Raw genomic sequence first — 19,234 nt, 5'->3', positions numbered from 1 at the left:
TATTCATTTAAGTATTGTCTGTGGTGGCTTAGTTGGTGTAATTACAGAGTTGAATTGTTGTGACAGACCACATGGTCTGCAAAGCCTAAAATATTTACTGTCTGGCCTGTTACATGGAAAAAGCTTGTTGATCTCTGCTCTGAACATTAATAAATAAAAGGAAAGAATCAAGCATTTATGCTGGCTTTTGTAAACTTTCTTTCATGGAAACAAAACAGTTGATGAAGGACTTTTTTTTTTTAACAGAAAAATTGCAAGTAATAAATACAGATGAAATGACAGACTTAGAAAATCCCTATTTTTGAAACGTCCCATGAAAAAACTTTTAGGCAGTGTTCACCAGTGTATTTTAAAACCAAGTAAAAGTTTGATGGGGGATTTTTCTTTTTTTTAATGATGGGGGATTTTGAAGTGGAGGAATTAGATACCATTTGAATCTACTGGTCAATCATAATATCACTAAATGTTGAGGCAATCAACATGTTGAGGTATGTGAATATGTATCTCATGATGTAAAAAGTTGGCTAGAAAGCTGCACTTCAATAAAGAAAGTGGATAAAAAATACAGGAAATAATAGGGGAAAGAAGAACAATTTAAATGGATAATCTATCAACAAAACCAAAAATATGAGGCATTATGTAGAATAAATAACCTGGTTTCGCTAAGCAGTGAACTATGTATATGGATTAGATATAATTGTAAAAGGCAAAACTTTAATAACAGGAGAATATCTGTATAACATTAGGAGGAGGGAAAGATATCTTAAACAAGACATTAAAAAATCCACCATAAATTAAACGTTGGTATATTCTTATCTTTAATGTGACCGTAAAGACAGGGACAAGGCAGGAAACAAAAAGGGAGAAGTTACTTAACAAAGGATTAGTTGCAGAATATATTAAGAACTCCTCCAAATCAGTGAGAATAGAGCAAAGAACCCAATAAAAATGAGTGAAAGATAGGAATAGGCATTTCTAGAAAGAAAGAACATAAATGACCAGAAACATATGAATGCATGTTTAACCTTATTATTATATAAATGCAAATTAGAATTTCAACAAGAAACTATATCACAGACACTAGGAATGGCAAAAATTTTGAAATATGAATATTCAGTCTTAAGTGTTAGGTTGTAGAGCAGTGGATTCTTTTATACTTCACTAATGGAAATAAAAATTGGTAAAACTATTTTGGGAAAAATTTGGAATTATTTCTATTTTTTTTAAAGTACTTAAAATTTATTTCTAATTTATTTTAATTGAAGGCTAATTACTTTACAGTATTATAGTGGGTTTTGCCATACATTGACATGAATCAGCCATGGGTGTACATGTGTTCCCCATCCTGAACCCCCTTCCCACCTCCCTCCCCATCCCATTCCTCAGGGTCATCCTGGTGCACCAGCCCTGAGCACCTTGTCTCATGCATCGAACCTGGACTGGCGATCTGTTTCACATATGATAATATACATGTTTCAATGCTATTCTCTCAAATCATCCCACCCTCGCCCTCTCCCACAGAGTCCAAAAGACTGTTCTATACATCTGTGTCTGTTTTGCTGTCTTGCATATAGGGTCATTGTTACCATCCTTCTAAATTCCATATATATGCATTAGTATACCGTATTGGTGTTTTTCTTTCTGACTTACTTCGTTCTGTATAATAGGCTCCAGTTTCACCCACCTCATTAGAACTGATTCAAATGTATTCTTTTTAATGGCTAAGTAATATTCCATTGTGTATATGTACCACTGCTTTCTTATCCATTTGTCTGCCGACGGACATCTAGGTTGCTTCCATGCCCTGGCTATTATAAACAGTGCCGCGATGAACACTGGGGCACATGTGTCTCTTTCATTTCTGGTTTCCTTGGAGTGTATGCCCAGCAGTGGGATTGCTAGGCCATATGGCAGTTCTATTTCCAGTTTTTCAAGGAATCTCCACACTCTTCTCCATAGTGGCTGAACTAGTTTGCATTCCCACCAACAGTGTAAGAGGGTTCCCTTTTCTCCACACCCTCTCCAGCATTTATTGCTTGTAGACATTTGGATAGCAGCCATTCTGACCAGTGTGAGATGGTACTTCATTGTGGTTTTGATTTGTATTTTTCTGATAATGAGTGATGTTGAGCATCCATCTTTTCATGTGTTTCTTAGCCATCTGTATGTCTTCTTTGAAGAAATGTCTATTTAGTTCTTTGGCCCATTTTTTGATTAGGTCATTTATTTTTCTGGAATTGAGCTGCAGGAGTTGCTTGTATATTTTTGAGAATAATTCTTTGTCAGTTGCTTCATTTGCTATTATTTTCTCCCATTCTGAAGGCTGTCTTTTCACCTTGCTTATAGTTTCCTTCATTGTGCGAAAGCTTTTAAGTTTAATTAGGTCCCATTTGTATAATTTTGCTTTTATTTCCATTACTCTGGGAGGTGGGTCATAGAGGATCCTGCTGTGATTTGTCAGTGTTTTGCCTATGTTTTCCTCTTGAAGTTTTATAGTTTCTGGTCTTACATTTAGATCTTTAATCCATTTTGAGTTTATTTTTGTGTATCATGTTAGAAAGTGTTCTAGTTTCATTCTTTTACAAGTGGTTGACCAGTTTTCCCAGAACCACTTCTAAAGAGATTGACTTTTCTCCATTGTATATTCTTGCCTCCTTTGTCAAAGATAAGGTGTCCATAGGTGTGTGGATTTATCTCTGGGCTTTCTATTTTGTTCCATTGATCTATACTTCTGTCTTTGTGCTGGTACCATACTGTCTTGATGACTGTAGCTTTATAGTATAGCCTGAAGTCAGGCAGGTTGATTCCTTCAGGTCCATTCTTCTTTCTCAAGATAGCTTTGGCTATTTGAGGGTTTTTTATGTTTCTGTACAAAGTGTAACATTATTTGTTCTAGTGCTGTGAAAAATACTGTTGGTAGCTTGATAGGGATTGCATTGACTATATAGATTGCTTTTGGTAGTATACTCATTTTCACTACATTGATTCTTCCAATCCATGAACATGGTATATTTCTCCATCCATTAGTGTCCTCTTTGATTTCTTTCATCAGTGTTTTATAGTTTTCTATATATAGGTCTTTTGTTTTTTAGGTAGATTTATTCCAAAGTATTTTATTCTTTTTGTTGCAGTGGTGAATGGGATTGTTTCCTTAATTTCTCTTTCTGTTTTCTCATTGTTAGTGTATAGGAATGCAAGGGGTTTTTGTGTGTTAATTTTATATACTGCAACTTTACTATATTCATTGATTAGCTCTAGTAATTTTCTGGTGGTCTTTAGAGTTTTTTATGTAGAGGATCATGTCACCTGCAAACAGTGAGAGTTTTACTTCTTCTTTTCCAGTCTGGATTCCTTTTATTTCTTTTTCTTCTCTGATTGCTGTGGCTAAAACTTCCAGAACTATGTTGAATACTAGTGGTGAGAGTGGGCACCATTGTCTTGTTCCTGACTTTAGGGAAAATGCTTTCAATTTTTCACCATTGAGGATAATGTTTGCAGTGGGTTCAACCAGTCCATCCTAATGGAGATCAGTCCTGGGTGTTCATTGGAAGGGACTGATGCTGAAGCTGAAACTCCAATACTTTGGCCACCTGATGCGAAGAGCTGACTCATTGGAAAAGACCTGGATGCTGGGAAAGATTGAGGACAGGAGGAGAAGGGGCTGACAGAGGATGAGATGGTTGGATGGTATCACCAACTCGATGGACATGGGTTTGGGGGGACTCTGGGCAATGGTGATGGACAGGGAGGCCTGGCGTGCTGTGATTATGGGGTTGCAAAGAGTTGGACACGACTGAGTGAACTGAACTGAATGTTCCTTCTATGCCTGCTTTCTGGATGGTTTTCATCATAAATGGATGTTGACTTTTGTCAAAGGCTTTCTCTGCATCTATTGAGATAATCATATGGTTTTTATCTTTCAATTTGTTAATGTGGTGTATTACATTGGTTGATTTGTGGATATTAAAGAATCCTTGCATCCCTGGGATAAAGCCCACTTGGTCATGATGTGTACGATATTTTTAGTATGTTGTTGGATTCTGTTTGCTAGGATTTTGTTAAGGATTTTTGGATCTATGTTCATCAGTAATATTGGCCTTTAGTTTTCTTTTTTGTGGCATCTTTGTCTGGTTTTAGTATTAGGGTGACGGTGGCCTCACAGAAAGAGTTTGGAAGTTTACCTTCCTCTGTAGTTTTCTGGAAGAGTTTGAGTAGGATAGGTGTTAGCTCTTCTCCGAATTTTTCTTAGAATTTAGCTGTGGCGCCATCTGATCCTGGGCTTTTGTTTGCTGGAAGATTTCTGATTACAGTTTTGATTTCTGTGCTTGTGATGGGTCTGTTAAGATTTTCTATTTCATCCTGGTTCAGTTTTGGAAAGTTATACTTTTCTAAGAATTTGTCCATTTCTTCCAAGTTTTCCATTTTATTGGCATATAATTGCTGATAGTAGTCTCTTATGATCCTTTGTATTTCTGTTGTCTGTTGTGGTTTCTCCATTTTCATTTCTAATTTTGTTGATTTGACTCTTCTCCCTTTGTTTCTTGATGAGTCTGGCTAATGGTTTGTCAATTTTATTTATCCTTTCAAAGAACCAGCTTTTGGCTTTGTTGATTTTTGCTATGGTCTCTTTTGTTTCTTTTGCATTTATTTCTGCCCTAATTTTTAAGATTTCTTTTCTTCTGCTGACCCTGAGGTTCTTCATTTCTTCCTTTTCTAGTTGCTTTAGGTGTAGAGTTAGGTTATTTATTTGACTGTTTTCTTATTTCTTGAGGTAAGCCTATATTGCTATGAACCTTCCTTTAGCACTGCTTTTACAGTGTCCCATAGGTTTTGGGTTGTTGTGTTTTCATTTTCATTCATTTCTATGCATATTTTGATTTCTTTTTTGATTTCTGCTGTGATTTGTTGTTTAGTCAGAAGCGTGTTGTTTAGCCTCCATGTATTGGAATTTTTAATAGTTTTCTTCCTGTACTTGACATCTAATCTTACTGCCTTGTGATCAGAAAAGATGCTTGGAATGACTTCAGTTTTTTGAGTTTACCAAGGGTAGATTTATGGCCCAGGATGTGATCTTCCTGGAGACGGTTCTGTGTGCACTTGAGAAAAAGGTGAAATTCACTGTTTTGGGGTGAAATGTCCTATACATATGAATTAGGTCTCACTGGTCCATTGCATCATTTAAAGTCTGTGTTTCCTTGCTAATTTTCTGTTTAGTTGATATATCCATAGGTGTGAGTAGGGTATTAAAGTCTCCCACTATTATTGTGTTATTGTTAGTTTCCCCTTTCATACTTGTTAGCATTTGCCTTACATATTGCAGTGCTCCTTTGTTAGGTGCATATATATTTATACTTGCTATATCTTCTTCTTGGAGTGATCCTTTGACCATTATGTAGTGTCCTTCTTTGTCTCTTTTCACAGCCTTTATTTCAAAGTCTGTTTTATCTGATATGAGTATTCCCACTCCTGCTTTCTTTTGGTCTCCATTTGCGTGAAATATCTTTTCCAGTCCTTCACTTTCAGTCTGTATGTGTCCATTGTTTTGAGGTGGGTCTCTTGTAGACAGCATATATAGAAGTCTTGTTTTGGATCCATTCAGCCAGTCTTTGTCTTTTGGCATTCAACCCATTTACATTTAAGGTAATTACTGATAAGTATGATCCCATTGCCATTTACTTTGTCATTTTGGGTTCAAGTTTATACACCTTTTCTGTGTTTCCTGTCTAGAGAAGATCCTTTAGCATTTGTTGAAGAGCTGGTTTGGTGGTGCTGAATTCTCTCAGCTTTTGCTTGTCTGTAAAGCTTTTGATTTCTCCTTCATATTTGAATGAGATCCTTGCTGGGTACAGTAATCTGGGTTGTAGGTTTTTCTCTTTCATCACTTTAAGTATGTCCTGCCATTCCCTTCTGGCCTGAAGAGTTTCTGTTGAAAGATCAGCTGTTATCCTTATGGGAATCCCCTTGTGTGTTATTTGTTGTTTTTCCATTGTTGCTTTTAATATTTGTTCTTTGTGTTTGATCTTTGTTAATTTGATTAATATGTGTCTTGGCTCTTTCACCTTGGGTTTATCCTGTTTGGGACTCTCTTGGTTTCTTGGACTTGGGTGACTATTTCCTTCCCCATTTTAGGGACGTTTTCAACTGTTATCTCCTCAAGTATTTTCTCATGGTCTTTCTTTTTGTCTTCTTTTGGGACTCCTATGATTCGAATGTTGGGGCGTTTAACATTGTCCCAGAGGTCTCTGAGGTTGTCCTCATTTCTTTTAATTCTTTTCTCCTCTCTGCTTCATTCATTTCCACCATTCTATCTTCAGTCTCACTTATCCTATCTTCTGCCTCAGTTATTCTACTGTTGGTTCTCTCCAGAGTGTTTCTGATCTCATTTATTGCATTATTCATTATATATTGACTCTTTTTTATTTCTTCTAGGTCCTTGTTAAACATTTCTTGCATCTTCTCAATCCTTGTCTCCAGGCTATTTATCTGTAACTCCATTTTGTTTTCAAGATTTTGGATCATTTTTATCCTCATTATTCTGAATTCTTTTCAGGTAGACTCCCTATCTCCTCCTCTTTTTTTTTTTTTTTTTGGTTTGGTGGGCATTTATCATGTTCCTTTACCTGCTGAATATTTCTCTGCCTTTTCATCTTGTTTAGATTGCTGTGTTTGGGGTGGCCTTTCTGTATTCTGGCAGTTTGTGGTTCCTCTTTATTGTGGAGGTTCCTCCCTGTGGGTGGGGTTGGATGACTGACTTGTCAAGGTTTCTTGGTTAGGGAAGCTTGTGTTGGTGTTCTGGGAGTTTGAGCTGTATTTCTTCTCTCTGGATGCAATAAAGTGTCCAGAAGTGAGTTTTGAGATGTCTGTGAGATTGTTGTGACTTTGGGCAGCTTGTATATTAAAGCTCAGGCTATGTTTCTGCGTTGCTGGAGAATTTTTGTGGTATGTTTTGCCCTGGAACTTGTTGGCTCTTGGGTGGAGCTTTGTTTCAGTGTAGGTATGGAGGCTTTGGGATGAGCTCTTATCGATTAATGTTCCCTGTAGTCAGGAGTTCTCTGGTGTTCTCAGGTTTTGGACGTAAGCCTCCTGCCTCTGGTTTTCAATCTTATTCTTACAGTAGCCTCAAGACTTCTCCATCCATACAGCAAGCACCGATGATAAAACATCTAGGTTAATGGAGAAAAGATTCTCCACAGAGAGGGACACCCAGAATGGTCCACTGAGTTACATGGAGAAGAGAAGAGGGAGGAGGGAGATAGAGGAGACTGGGAAGAGAAGAGGGTGGGGACAGAGGGATAGAAGGAGATATAGCCAGTAATCAGTTCCCTAAATGTTCTCCACAGCCCAAAATACCCAAAGAGATTCACAGAGTTGGGTAGAGAAGAGAAGGGGGAGGGAAGAGATAGAGGTGACCTAGGGGAGAAAAATGAGAGTTAAAGGGGGAGAGGGCAATCAAGCCAGTAATCACACTCCTAAGTAAAAATGGGTACTGAAGATTGGTTTCTTAAAGGTACAAAATTGATAACAAGTACCAAAAAGCAAAGATTAAAAACCTAGAGTAGAGTTTACACTCTCAAAAATACAATGTTAAAAAAAAAACACAAAGATTATAAAAAATATATATGAAGTTTGCTTTAAAAATAGGGTCTTTTTTTTTTTGCAAGGTAATTGTAGGTTATAGAAATGAAAATTAAAGGAGTAATGAGCTATTTCAAATCCTGAAAGATGATGCTGTGAAAGGGCTGCACTCAATATGCCAGCAAATTTGGAAAACTCAGCAGTGGCCACAGGACTGGGAAAGGTCAGTTTTCATTCCAATCCCAAAGAAAGGCAATGCAAAAGAATGCTCAAACTACCGCACAATTGCACTCATCTCACATGCTAGGAAAGTAATGCTCAAAATTCTCCAAGCCAGGATTCAGCAATATGCAAACCATGAACTCCCTGATGTTCAAGCTGGTTTTGAAAAGGCAGAGGAACCAGAGATCAAATTGCCAACATCTGCTGGATCTTGGAAAAAGCAAGAGCGTTCTGGAAAAACATCTATTTCTGCTTTATTGACTATGCCAAAGCCTTTGACTGTGTGGATCACAAAAACTGTGGAAAATTCTGAAAGAGATGGGAATACAGACCACCTAACCTGCCTCTTGAGAAATCTGTATGCAGGTTAGGAAGCAACAGTTAGAACTGGACATGGAACAACAGACTGGTTCCAAATAGGAAAAGGAGTACGTCAAGGCTGTATATTGTCACCCTACTTATTTAACTTCTATGCAGAGTACATCATGAGAAACTCTGGGCTGGATGAAGCACAAGCTGGAATCAAGATTGCCAGGAGAAATATCAATAACCTCAGATATGCAGATGACACCACCCTTATGGCAGAAAGTGAAGAAGAACTAAAAAGCCTCCTGATGAAAGTGAAAGAGGAGAGTGAAAAAGTTGGCTTAAAGCTCAACATTCAGAAAACGAAGATCATGGCATCTGGTCCCATCACTTCATGGGAAATAGATGGGGAAACAGTGGAAACAGTGTCAGACTTTATTTTTGGGGGCTCCAAAATCATGGCAGATGGTGATTGCAGCCATGAAATTACAAGACGCTTACTCCCTTGGAAGAAAAGTTATGACCAACCTAGACAGCATATTCAAAAGCAGAGATATTACTTTGCCAACAAAGGTCCGTCTAGTCAAGGCTGTGGTTTTTCCAGGGGTCATGTATGGATGTGAGAGTTGGACTGTGAAGAAAGCTGAGCACCAAATAATTGATGCTTTTGAAGTGTGGTGTTGGAGAAGACTCTTGAGAGTCCCTTGGACTGCAAGGAGATCCACCTAGTCCATCCTAAAGAAGATCAGTCCTGGGTGTTCATATGAAGGACTGATGCTGAAACTGAAACTCCAATACTTTGGCCACCTCATGAGAAGAGTTGACTCATTGGAAAAGACTCTGATGCTGGGAGGGGTTGAGGGCAGGAGGATGAGATGGCTGGATGGCATCACCAACTCAATGGACGTGAGTTTGAGTGAACTCCAGGAGTTGGTGATGGACAGGGAGGCCTGCTGTGCTGTGATTCATGGGGTTGCAAATAGTCAGATATGACTGAGTGACTGAATTGAACTGAGAGGACTAAAAAATTTAAAAAAAAAAGATTTTTTAAATGATAATAGTAAAAATATATCTAGGAATTTCTCTGGAGCTGTTGCGGGCAGTGTGGTGTCAGTTCAGTTTCAGATAGTTCCGTGTTCCAGCTTATACTTCTCAAGTCTATAGGCCCATTCCAATGTAGTCGGTGCTAACTGTAGGGTTTTGATCTGTTGCACCTGTCGCTTCCAAAGCGGTTCCCTCTGTTTGAATTCTGTTTGCAAGTCTCTTCAGTGTCTAATTTTTGCCCTGACACAAGGGGCTAAGGTGGTCACTTATTTAGGCTCACTTGTTCAGTCGTGCTATGGGGAGGGAGGAACACTGCAAACAAATATCACTGGAGTGTGTGGGGAGTGCTTTCAGTGTCTCAGCCACACTGGGTTTGCCCCTGCTCATGTGCTTTCCCAATCTACACTGCTCAGGCTCCAGGTTGCTCTGCAGGGGAGCTATCTAAAGCGGGCCCTGGGTTGCATGCACTTCCCAGGTCTAAGCCGGTCAGGTTCAGGTTCTCCACAAAGGCGCAGACTCGGTTGGACCTGCATTTTGTGCCCTTCCTTCCCAGGTCTGAGCAACTCAGGCAACCAGGTGCTTGGCGAGTGGGCTCTTCTTAGGTGTGGTGCGTCTTATCACCTCCCCCATCCCAGCTGCTGGGTTTCCTGCAGCAGGAACGCAGTCTCAGGTGTGCCATGTGTCTGTTCTGGGGAGCTGATCTCTTGGCTGCAACCCTCTTGGCGTTTGTCATCCGTCCAGGATCCCAGGAAGACTTGGTTGGCAACTGGGAACCTGCTCACAGTTTGGTGGAGGATGCCATCTCTGGGGCTGTTTGCCCCTTTATGGCTCTGGCTGCCGCCGGCCCTCCTCCCTGCTTCCAGCCGGGGATGATGGGCCGGCCAGCTGCCAGCTAGCTTTCCTCTGGTATTCTCTTAGTCCTTTGTTCTATGAGCGGCCCAGCAGTGCCTTAGGTTAGGGCTTTTCACTGGAAAGTTCTCTCTCTCTCTCTCTCTCTCTCTCTCTCTCTCTCTCTCTCTCTCTCTCTCTCTCTCTCTCTCTCTCTCTAGCTATCCCACAGTTTGGATTGCTGTCTCAGGTTAGCTCCCTCAGATTGCCTTCAGGGCATTCAGTCCTGATCCTTACCCTAAGCAATGCAGCCAGCACCTCCCTGTTCAGCCCTCCCTTGCTGGTGGCAGATGCAAGAGTCTGGGCTACTTCTCTGCTGGAGATACCATTAGGCATGTAATCTGTGGGATTTATTTATTTATTTATTTTTCCTCCCAGTTGTGTTGCCTTCTGAGATTCCAAAACTCCCCATAGACCCTCTGGTGAGAGGGTTTCCTGGTGTTTGGAAACTTCTCCTCTTTTATGACTCCCTCCCTGGGATGGATCTCTGTCCCTAACTCTTTTGTCTCTCTTTTTATCTTCTGTATTTTGTCCTACCTCCTTTCCAAGACAATGGGCTGCCTTTCTGGGTGCCTGGTGTCCTCTGCCAGTGTTCAGAAGTTGTTGTGGAATTTGCTCAGCGTTCAAATGTTCTTTTGATGAATTTGTCAGGGAGAAAGTGGTTTCCCCATCCTATTCCTCTGCCATCTTAGGACTGCTCCTGGAATTATTTCTTAAAATTTAAGATGTGCATTGCCTCTGACCAGAAATTCTATTCTTGGGTATATACCCTAAAGGTATGTAGGAAAATGTTCATAGAAGCACTGTTTGTAATAGAAAAAGCTTGAAACTAACTAAATGTCCATCAGTAGTAGAATAGATGAATAAATTATGATATTCACCCAGTGAAATACAATAGGCAGTGAAAATGAATAAACTTACTCATCAGCATGGATATTTTTCCAAAACATAGGATTTGAGTGAAAAAAGCATATAACATGAGGAATGCACTATATATTTGTTTATATGAAATTTAAGAACAGGTAAGACTATGTTTTTTAGGGATGTAGTCACATACAGGAAAATCATAAAGACAAGCAAGAGGATGAATAACATAATATTTAGGACTGTGAGACTAGAAAAGGCAAAATGATAGGATACCAAAAGAAGAACTCCCCAGGTCATTAGGTGCCCAATATGCTACTGGAGATCAGTGGAGAAATAATTCCAGAAAGAATGAAGGGATGGAGCCAAAGCAAAATCAATACCCATTCGTGGATGTGACTGGTGATAGAAGCAAGATCCGATGATGTAAAAAGCAATATTGCATAGGAACCTGGAATGTCAGATCCATGAATCAAGGCAAATTGGAAGTGGTCAAACAAGAGGTGGCAAGGGTGAATGTCGACATTCTAGGACTCAGCGAACTAAAATGGACCGGAATGGGTGAATTTAACTCAGATGACCATCATATCTACTACTGCGGGCAGGAATCCCTCAGAAGAAATGGAGTAGCCATCATGGTCAACAAAAGAGTCCGAAATGCAGGACTTGGATGCAATCCCAAAAACGACAGAATGATCTCTGTTCATTTCCAAGGCAAACCATTCAGTATCACAGTTATCCAAGTCTATGCCCCAAACAGTAACGTTGAAGAAGCCGAAGTTGAACGGTTTTATGAAGACCTACAAGACCTTTTAGAACTAACACCGAAAAAAGATACCCTTTTCATTATAGGGGACTGGAATGCAAAAGTAGGAAGTCAAGAAACACCTGGAGTAATAGGCAAATTTGGCCTTGGAATGTGGAATGAAGCAGGGCAAAGACTAATAGAGTTTTGCCAAGAAAATGCACTGGTCATAGCAAACACCCTCTTCCAACAACAACAAGAGAAGACTCTACACATGGACGTCACCAGATGGTCAACACCGAAATCAGATTGATTATATTCTATGCAGCCAAAGATGGAGAAGCTCTATACAGTCAACAAAACCAAGACCCGGAGCTGACTGTGGCTCAGATCATGAACTCCTTAATAGCAAATTCAGATTCAAACTGAAGAAAGTAGGGAAAACCGCTAGACCATTCAGGTATGACCTAAATCAAATCCCTTATGATTATTCAGTGGAAGTGAGAAATAGATTTAAGGGCCTAGATCTGATAGAGTGCCTGATGAACTCTGGGATGAGGTTCGTGACATTGTACAGGAGACAAGGATCAAGACCATCCCCATGGAAAAGAAATGCAAAAAAGCAAAATGTCTGTCTGGGGAGGCCTTACAAATAGCTGTGAAAAGAAGAGAGGTAAAAGCCAAAGGAGAAAAGGAAAGATATAAGCATCTGAATGCAGAGTTCCAAAGAATAGCAAGAAGAGATAAGAGAGCCTTCATCAGCGATCAATGCAAAGCAATAGAGGAAAAGAACAGAATGGAAAGACTAGAGATCTCTTCAAGAAAATTTAGAGATACCAAGGGAACAGTTCATGCAAAGATGGGCTCGATAAAGGACAGAAATGGTCTGGACCTAACAGAAGCAGATGATATTAAGAAGAGGTGGCAAGAATACACAGAAGAACTGTACAAAAAAGATCTTCACGACCCAGATAAGCATGATGATGTGATCACTAATCTAAAGCCAGACATCTTGGAATGTGAAGTCAAGTGGGCCTTAGAAAGCATCACTACGAACAAAGCTAGTGGAGGTTATGGAATTCCAGTTGAGCTGTTTCAAATCCTGAAAGATGATGCTGTGAAAGGGCTGCACTCAATATGCCAGCAAATTTGGAAAACTCAGCAGTGGCCACAGGACTGGGAAAGGTCAGTTTTCATTCCAATTCCAAAGAAAGGCAATGCAAAAGAATGCTCAAACTACTGCACAATTGCACTCATCTCACATGCTAGGAAAGTAATGCTCAAAATTCTCCAAGCCAGGCTTCAGCAATATGCGAACCATGAACTCCCTGATGTTCAAGCTGGTTTTAGAAATGGCAGAGGATCCAGAGATCAAATTGCCAACATCTGCTAGATCATGGAAAAAGCAAGAGAGTTCCAGAAAAACATGTATTTCTGCTTTATTGACTATGCCAAAGCCTTTGACTGTGTGGATCACAAGAAACTGTGGAAAATTCTGAAAGAGATGGGAATACCAGACCACCTAACCTGCCTCTTGAGAAATCTGTATGCAGGTTTGGAAGCAACAGTTAGAACTGGACATGGAACAACAGACTGGTTCCAAATAGGAAAAGGAGTACGTCAAGGCTGTATATTGTCACCCTACTTATTTAACTTCTATGCAGAGTACATCATGAGAAACGCTGGACTGGAAGAAACACAAGCTGGAATCAAGATTGCTGGGAGAAATATCAATAACCTCAGATATGCAGATGACACCACCCTTATGGCAGAAAGTGAAGAGGAGCTAAAAAGCCTCCTGATGAAAGTGAAAGAGGAGAGCGAAAAAGTTGGCTTAAACCTCAACATTCAGAAAACGAAGATCATGGCATCTGGTCCCATCACTTCATGGGAAATAGATGGGGAAACAGTGGAAACAGTGTTAGACTTTATTTTTTGGGGCTCCAAAATCACTGCAGATGGTGACTGCAGCCATGAAATTAAAAGAGGTTTACTCCTTGGAAGAAAAGTTATGAGCAACCTAGATAGTATATTCAAAAGCAGAGACATTACTTTGCCGACTAAGGTCCGTCTAGTCAAGGCTATGGTTTTTCCTGTGGTCATGTATGGATGTGAGAGTTGGACTGTGAAGAAGGCTGAGTGCCGAAGAATTGATGCTTTTGAACTGTGGTGTTGGAGAAAACTCTTGAGAGTCCCTTGGACTACAAGGAGATCCAACCAGTCCATTCTGAAGGAGATCAACCCTGGGATTTCTTTGGAAGGAATGATGCTAAAGCTGAAACTCCAGTACTTTGGCCACCTCATGAGAAGAGTTGACTCACTGGAAAAGACTCTGATGCTGGGAGTGATTGAGGGCAGGAGGAGAAGGGGACGACCGAGGATGAGATGGCTGGATGGCATCACTGACTTGATGGACGTGAGTCTGAGTGAACTCTGGGAGTTGGTGATGGACAGGGAGGCCTGGCGTGCTGTGATTCATGGGGTCACAAAGAGTCGGACACGACTAAGCGACTGAACTGAACTGAAATGAGACTAGGTAAAGGGATAGGAATGTATTTGGGGAGGAGCATCCAGGAAGCTTAAAAAGTTTGGGTAATATTAATGATTAACTCTGGATAGTGAAATTTTAGGTGGTTTTCATTTTCTTATCTTTCTCACTTTCCATATTTCTGTATTGTGGTTTTTGCAGAGGCAGTGTTCTGTAGGGGTTTCTCTAGAGCAGTGGTTCTCAACTGGAGGTGATTTTGCCATTCCCCTCCATCAAGGAGGCAGTTGGTTGTGTCTGGAGATGTTATTTGAATGTCATGACTGAGGTGGGGGAGCTAGCAGCATCTACTAAGTAAGGCTAGGTATGTTGCTAATGTTTAATCCTATAGTGCACTGGATACCATCCTTAAAGCAATGAATTACTGGGCCCAACATATCTATAGCTCCAAGTTTGAGAAACCCTGGTCTAGAGCCAGACTTAAGGATTGAATTCCAAGCTGTACACCTCACAAGTTGTGTGACGGTTAAAGTTCCTTAATCTCTGTGTCTGTTTTCTTGTCTATAAAATGGGGCTAGTAATAGAATCTACCTTATAGGGTATGAGAATTAGCTGCGTTAAAACATTTAAAGTACTGAGATCAGTGCCAGTCATGTACTAGACACTAATAATTAATTAGCATTAATTATTTGATTTTAAAATTTTATTTCTTATTGAATATATTCAATATACTTATTGAATATATATAAGAATATATATTTCTTATTGAATATATTTTTATTGACTATATTGAATATATTCAAATATAACGTTGATAGTTGATAAATTATACAAAGAGAAACACACAAAATTATACAGAGACACACACACCCTCCTTTAAAATGCAGCATATGAAAATTTTGAATGAAGGCCTTTGCAAGCAATAATGACAGGATATTAGGATCTGTGTTTTATCTGTACTTAATAATAATTCATAAATAAGAAATCACAGGGCTGAACATAAAATGTGTATGAGTTACCGGAACATAAACTATACTAATAGCTTAACTCAAAGATATGTGGCCTAACGATTCAGTTATGATAATCATCCCATACATTAGTACACATTCTGATGTTTCTATTATTCTATATAGCAGCCTTTCCAGAAAGATTCTTGGAAAGTCAGTTTCTTGATTGGATCTCAGGATCTTATCTCATACAGACTTATATATCAAGTGAATGTGTTTTTAAATTTTGGTAGGTTGCAGCTTTTTTCTTTAATAAGAGTTAGTGTTCTAAAAAATAAATTACTTAAAAATATAGAAAATTTATGATTAAATTTCTTTAAGTTTTAACAAACTAAGTGCAGATTATTATGCATGCACATTCAACAGTAATATGGACATTTCCCTCCAAGCAGTTATTATATTTTCAATATAGATATGTTCATAAAGAAGTAGATTGAAATAATGATGTTAATAATGACTTATCATTAGTATAGTTCCATTTAATTAACAAAATCCTAACACACACATGGTCACAACAGAGCTTCACAAAAATCTTTTGGGGTATTTGGAATTATCTATATTTTACAGGTGAAGTAGTTGAGACTTAACAGAGATGATGTATTTTTCCAAAGTTATAATTGTAATAATTGTGAAACTATCATTCAAACTCAAATCTTATAATGAATCAGTTACTGTGATAATCCATTTTGTGCTTTTAATAAAACTATGAAGCTTTCTCTGGCTTATACATAACCTTTTAGGAATTGATATAGCAGGGCACTGATTTCTCCTCTCAAAATGACCTTAGTTGTGATACCAGCAACAGAAGATGGAGAGGGACCCCATGTGCGTTACCTCTAAAAATTACACATAAATGTGATAAAAACAAATTTGATAGCTTCATAATTATTATAGACCTTTTATTTTTAAAAGCTTAATTTTGGGTAATTGAAAATACACACCAAACTAGAGAGAATGGTATATATAAACTACTATATTATGCATCACCCACCTTCATCAATCATCAGTTCATGAACACTTTAAGTCATGTGATCCCTATTATTTCCTCTACACTGGATTCAGTCAGTTCAGTTCAGTTCAGTTGCTCAGTCGTGTCCAACTCGTTGCGACCCCATGAACTGCAGCATGCCAGGCCTCCCTGTCCATCACCAACTCCCAGAGTCCACCCAAACCCATGTCCATTGAGTTGGTGATGCCATTCAACCATCTCATCCTCTGTTGTCCCCTTCTCCTCCTGCCCTCAATCTTTCCCAGCATCAGGGTCTTTTCCAATGAGTCAGCTCTTCGCATTAGGTGGCCAAAGTATTGGAGTTTCAGCTTCAACATCAGTCCTTCCAGTGAACACCCAGGACTGATCTCCTTCAGGATGGACTGGTTGGATCTCCTTGCAGTCCAAGGGACTCTCAAGAGTCTTCTCCAACACCACAGTTCAAAAGCATCAATTCTTCAGCGCTCAGCTTTCTTTCTAGTTCAACTCTCACATCCATACATGACCACTGGAAAACCATAGCCTTCACTAGACTGACCTTTGTTGACAAAGTAATGTCTGTGCTTTTTAATATGCTGTGTAGGTTGGTCATAACTTTCCTTCCAAGGAGTAAGCGTCTTGTAATTTCATGGCTGCAGTCACCATCTGCAGTGATTTTGGAGTCCAGGAAAATAAAGTCAGCCACTGTTTCCACTGTTTGCCCATCTATTTCCCATGAAGTGATGGGACCAGATGCCATGATCTTCGTTTTCTGAATGTTGAGCTTTAAGCCAACTTTTTCACTCTCCACTTTCACTTTCATCAAGAGGCTTTTTAGTTCCTCTTCACTTTCTGTCATAAGGGTGGTGTCATCTGCATATCTGAGGTTATTGATATTTCTTCTGGCAATCTTGATTCCAGCTTGTGCTTCATCCAGCCCAGAGTTTCTCATGATGTACTCTGCATATAAGTTAACACACTGGATTATTTTGAGGCAAATTTCAGATATATCATTTCTTTTGTACAAAGTTTATTATGCAAATTTTGTTTTTCAAAAATTTTAATTTTGAAATACTGAAAATCTGAATCATTTTATACAAAGATGTTTCCAACTAATGTATTCCGGTAGGTATCTATTCATGAATTAAAATAATCACATACAGTATGCTTTTCTTTTGGAATTTAGATGTCTAAGAAATAGTAAGAGAAAGTTTTTTTTACCTGTTCTATGCAGTCTTCTCTTATTTCTCTTTTTAAAATAAAAAATCACAATATCTTAAAATCTAATAAAGACTTCAATAAAAATTATAGAACCTTTTAATATCCTTATTAAAAAGAGAAATACTTAAAATAATCATAACTTAAAATAGTTAAATAGCCACGACTTAAAACTAGAGAAAGCAATAAACAAACTTCAGAAGAGTATGAATTTCCTTCATTATTATGGCTGAATAATATTCCATTGTGTGTGTGTATATCATATTTTTTTATCCAATCATCACTAATGGATGCTTAGATTGGTTTCGTATGTTGGCTACTGTAAATAATGTTGCAGCGAACATGGAAGGGTACACATATCTTTTTGAGTTAGTGCTTTTGTTTCTTCTGATAAATACCCAGAAATGGAATTGCTGGATCATCTGGTAATTCTAGTTTTAATTTTTTGAGGAAACTTCATACTGTTTTCCATAGTGGTTGTACCAATTTATATTCACACCAACAAGGCATGAGGGTTTCTTTTTCTCCACATTTATGACCAACACTTGTTATTTTCTGTCTTTTTGATGGTAGACATTCTGATAGGTGTGAGGTGATAAGTCATTGTTTTAATTTGCATTTCCCTAATGAATAGTGATGTTGAGCACCTTATCATGTACCTATTTGCCCTCTGTATGTCTTCTTCAGAAAAAAATGTCTATTCAGAGTCTCTGCCCATTTTGAAATTACATAAGTATATTAGTTATTGTATATTTTGGATATTAACCTCTTATCAGATGTGTGATTTGCAGATATTTTCACTCAGTCTCTCTGTTGCCTTTTCATTTTGTTGATGGCTTCCTTTGCTGTCTAGAGGCTTTGTAATTTATGTAGACTTTCTTGTTTGTTTGCTTTGCTTTTGTTGTTTAACCCAAAAATCATCACCAAGATTGATGTCAGGGCACTTACTATATAAAACTTCTAGGAGTTTAGGTTTCAGTTTTTACATTCAGGTCTTTAAAGAATTTTGAGTTAACTTTTGTGTACGGTGTAGGATAGTGGTTCTGCATGTGACTATCCAGTTTTCCCCATACCATTTATTAAAGAGACTATTCATTCTCCATTGTATATTCCTGGCTCCTTTGTTGTTAATTAATTGACCATATATTTGTAGGTTTATTTCTAAACTCTCAATTCTGTTCTGTTGATCTATGTGTCTGTTTCTATGCTAATACTATTTTGATTACTATAGTTTGTAATATAGTATGAATCAGGAAGCATGATGACTCCAGATTTGTTGTTCTTCTTCTGCTGTTTGGGGTCTTTTGTAGTTAAATACAGTTTTTTAACTGTTCATTTTACTTCTGTGAAAACAGTTACTGAGTGTTGAGTTACTTTCCAGGAGATACCAGTTACCTGGAATAAAACAGTGAAAGAGTGCTATCCTCCGTCTTTGGAAAGTATTTCAGTAGGCAATATATGTCTTAAATTAGATGCCTGTTTCTAAGGCAGAAGGTTTAAGACAAGTAAATGGGCCTCTTTCACAGAAAGACTGGGTGATTTTTCAGTTGCAGCTTCTGTCTTGGGCCCTGGGGCATATTCAGGTGAATCTAGGAGCACTTTATTTTTTTTTTTATTATTTTATTTATTTATTATTATTATTTTTTTTTAGTTTTTTATTTTTAAAATTTTAAAATCTTTAATTCTTACATGCATTCCCAAACTGTTTCTTAGTTTGCTAGAGACCTCTTCGTCTCGTGGATGCAAGCCCCATTGGTTTTTAAAGGTAGATGTTTGGGGGCTCAGCTCTAAGGCACAGATCTTAAAGTCTGGGGAATCAGATGTGGGGTTCAAATCCCTTGCTCTTCAGGGAGAAGATCTGATTTGAGAGTTCCGATTGTGGCTTGCCATGTGAGGTAGAGTTTGTGGCAAGA

At 38.6% G+C, this 19,234-nt stretch overlaps 1 protein-coding gene across 3 annotated transcripts in view; it reads right to left on the bottom strand.

The window, feature by feature from the left end:
• Positions 1–19,234, bottom strand: part of WDPCP (WD repeat containing planar cell polarity effector) — a 727,433-nt gene that overhangs the window by 15,580 nt on the left and 692,619 nt on the right. For 2 of the 3 annotated variants that reach the window (XM_060412062.1, XM_042245998.2), the window contains one exon: positions 15,601–17,063. The exons of the other annotated variant lie outside the window; for it this stretch is intronic. In XM_060412062.1, coding sequence (XP_060268045.1) covers positions 16,540–17,063 — 524 coding nt within the window. In that variant the 3' untranslated portion in view covers positions 15,601–16,539. Of the gene's footprint in view, positions 1–15,600; positions 17,064–19,234 lie in introns of those variants that run through there. 3 annotated transcript variants of the gene reach the window in all.

The sequence above is a fragment of the Ovis aries genome, chromosome 3, assembly GCF_016772045.2.
Source record: "Ovis aries strain OAR_USU_Benz2616 breed Rambouillet chromosome 3, ARS-UI_Ramb_v3.0, whole genome shotgun sequence".
Taxonomy (NCBI): domain Eukaryota; kingdom Metazoa; phylum Chordata; class Mammalia; order Artiodactyla; family Bovidae; genus Ovis; species Ovis aries.
The sequence above is the reverse complement of the archived record's forward strand: the minus strand, read 5'-3'. Positions and strand labels throughout refer to the sequence as shown.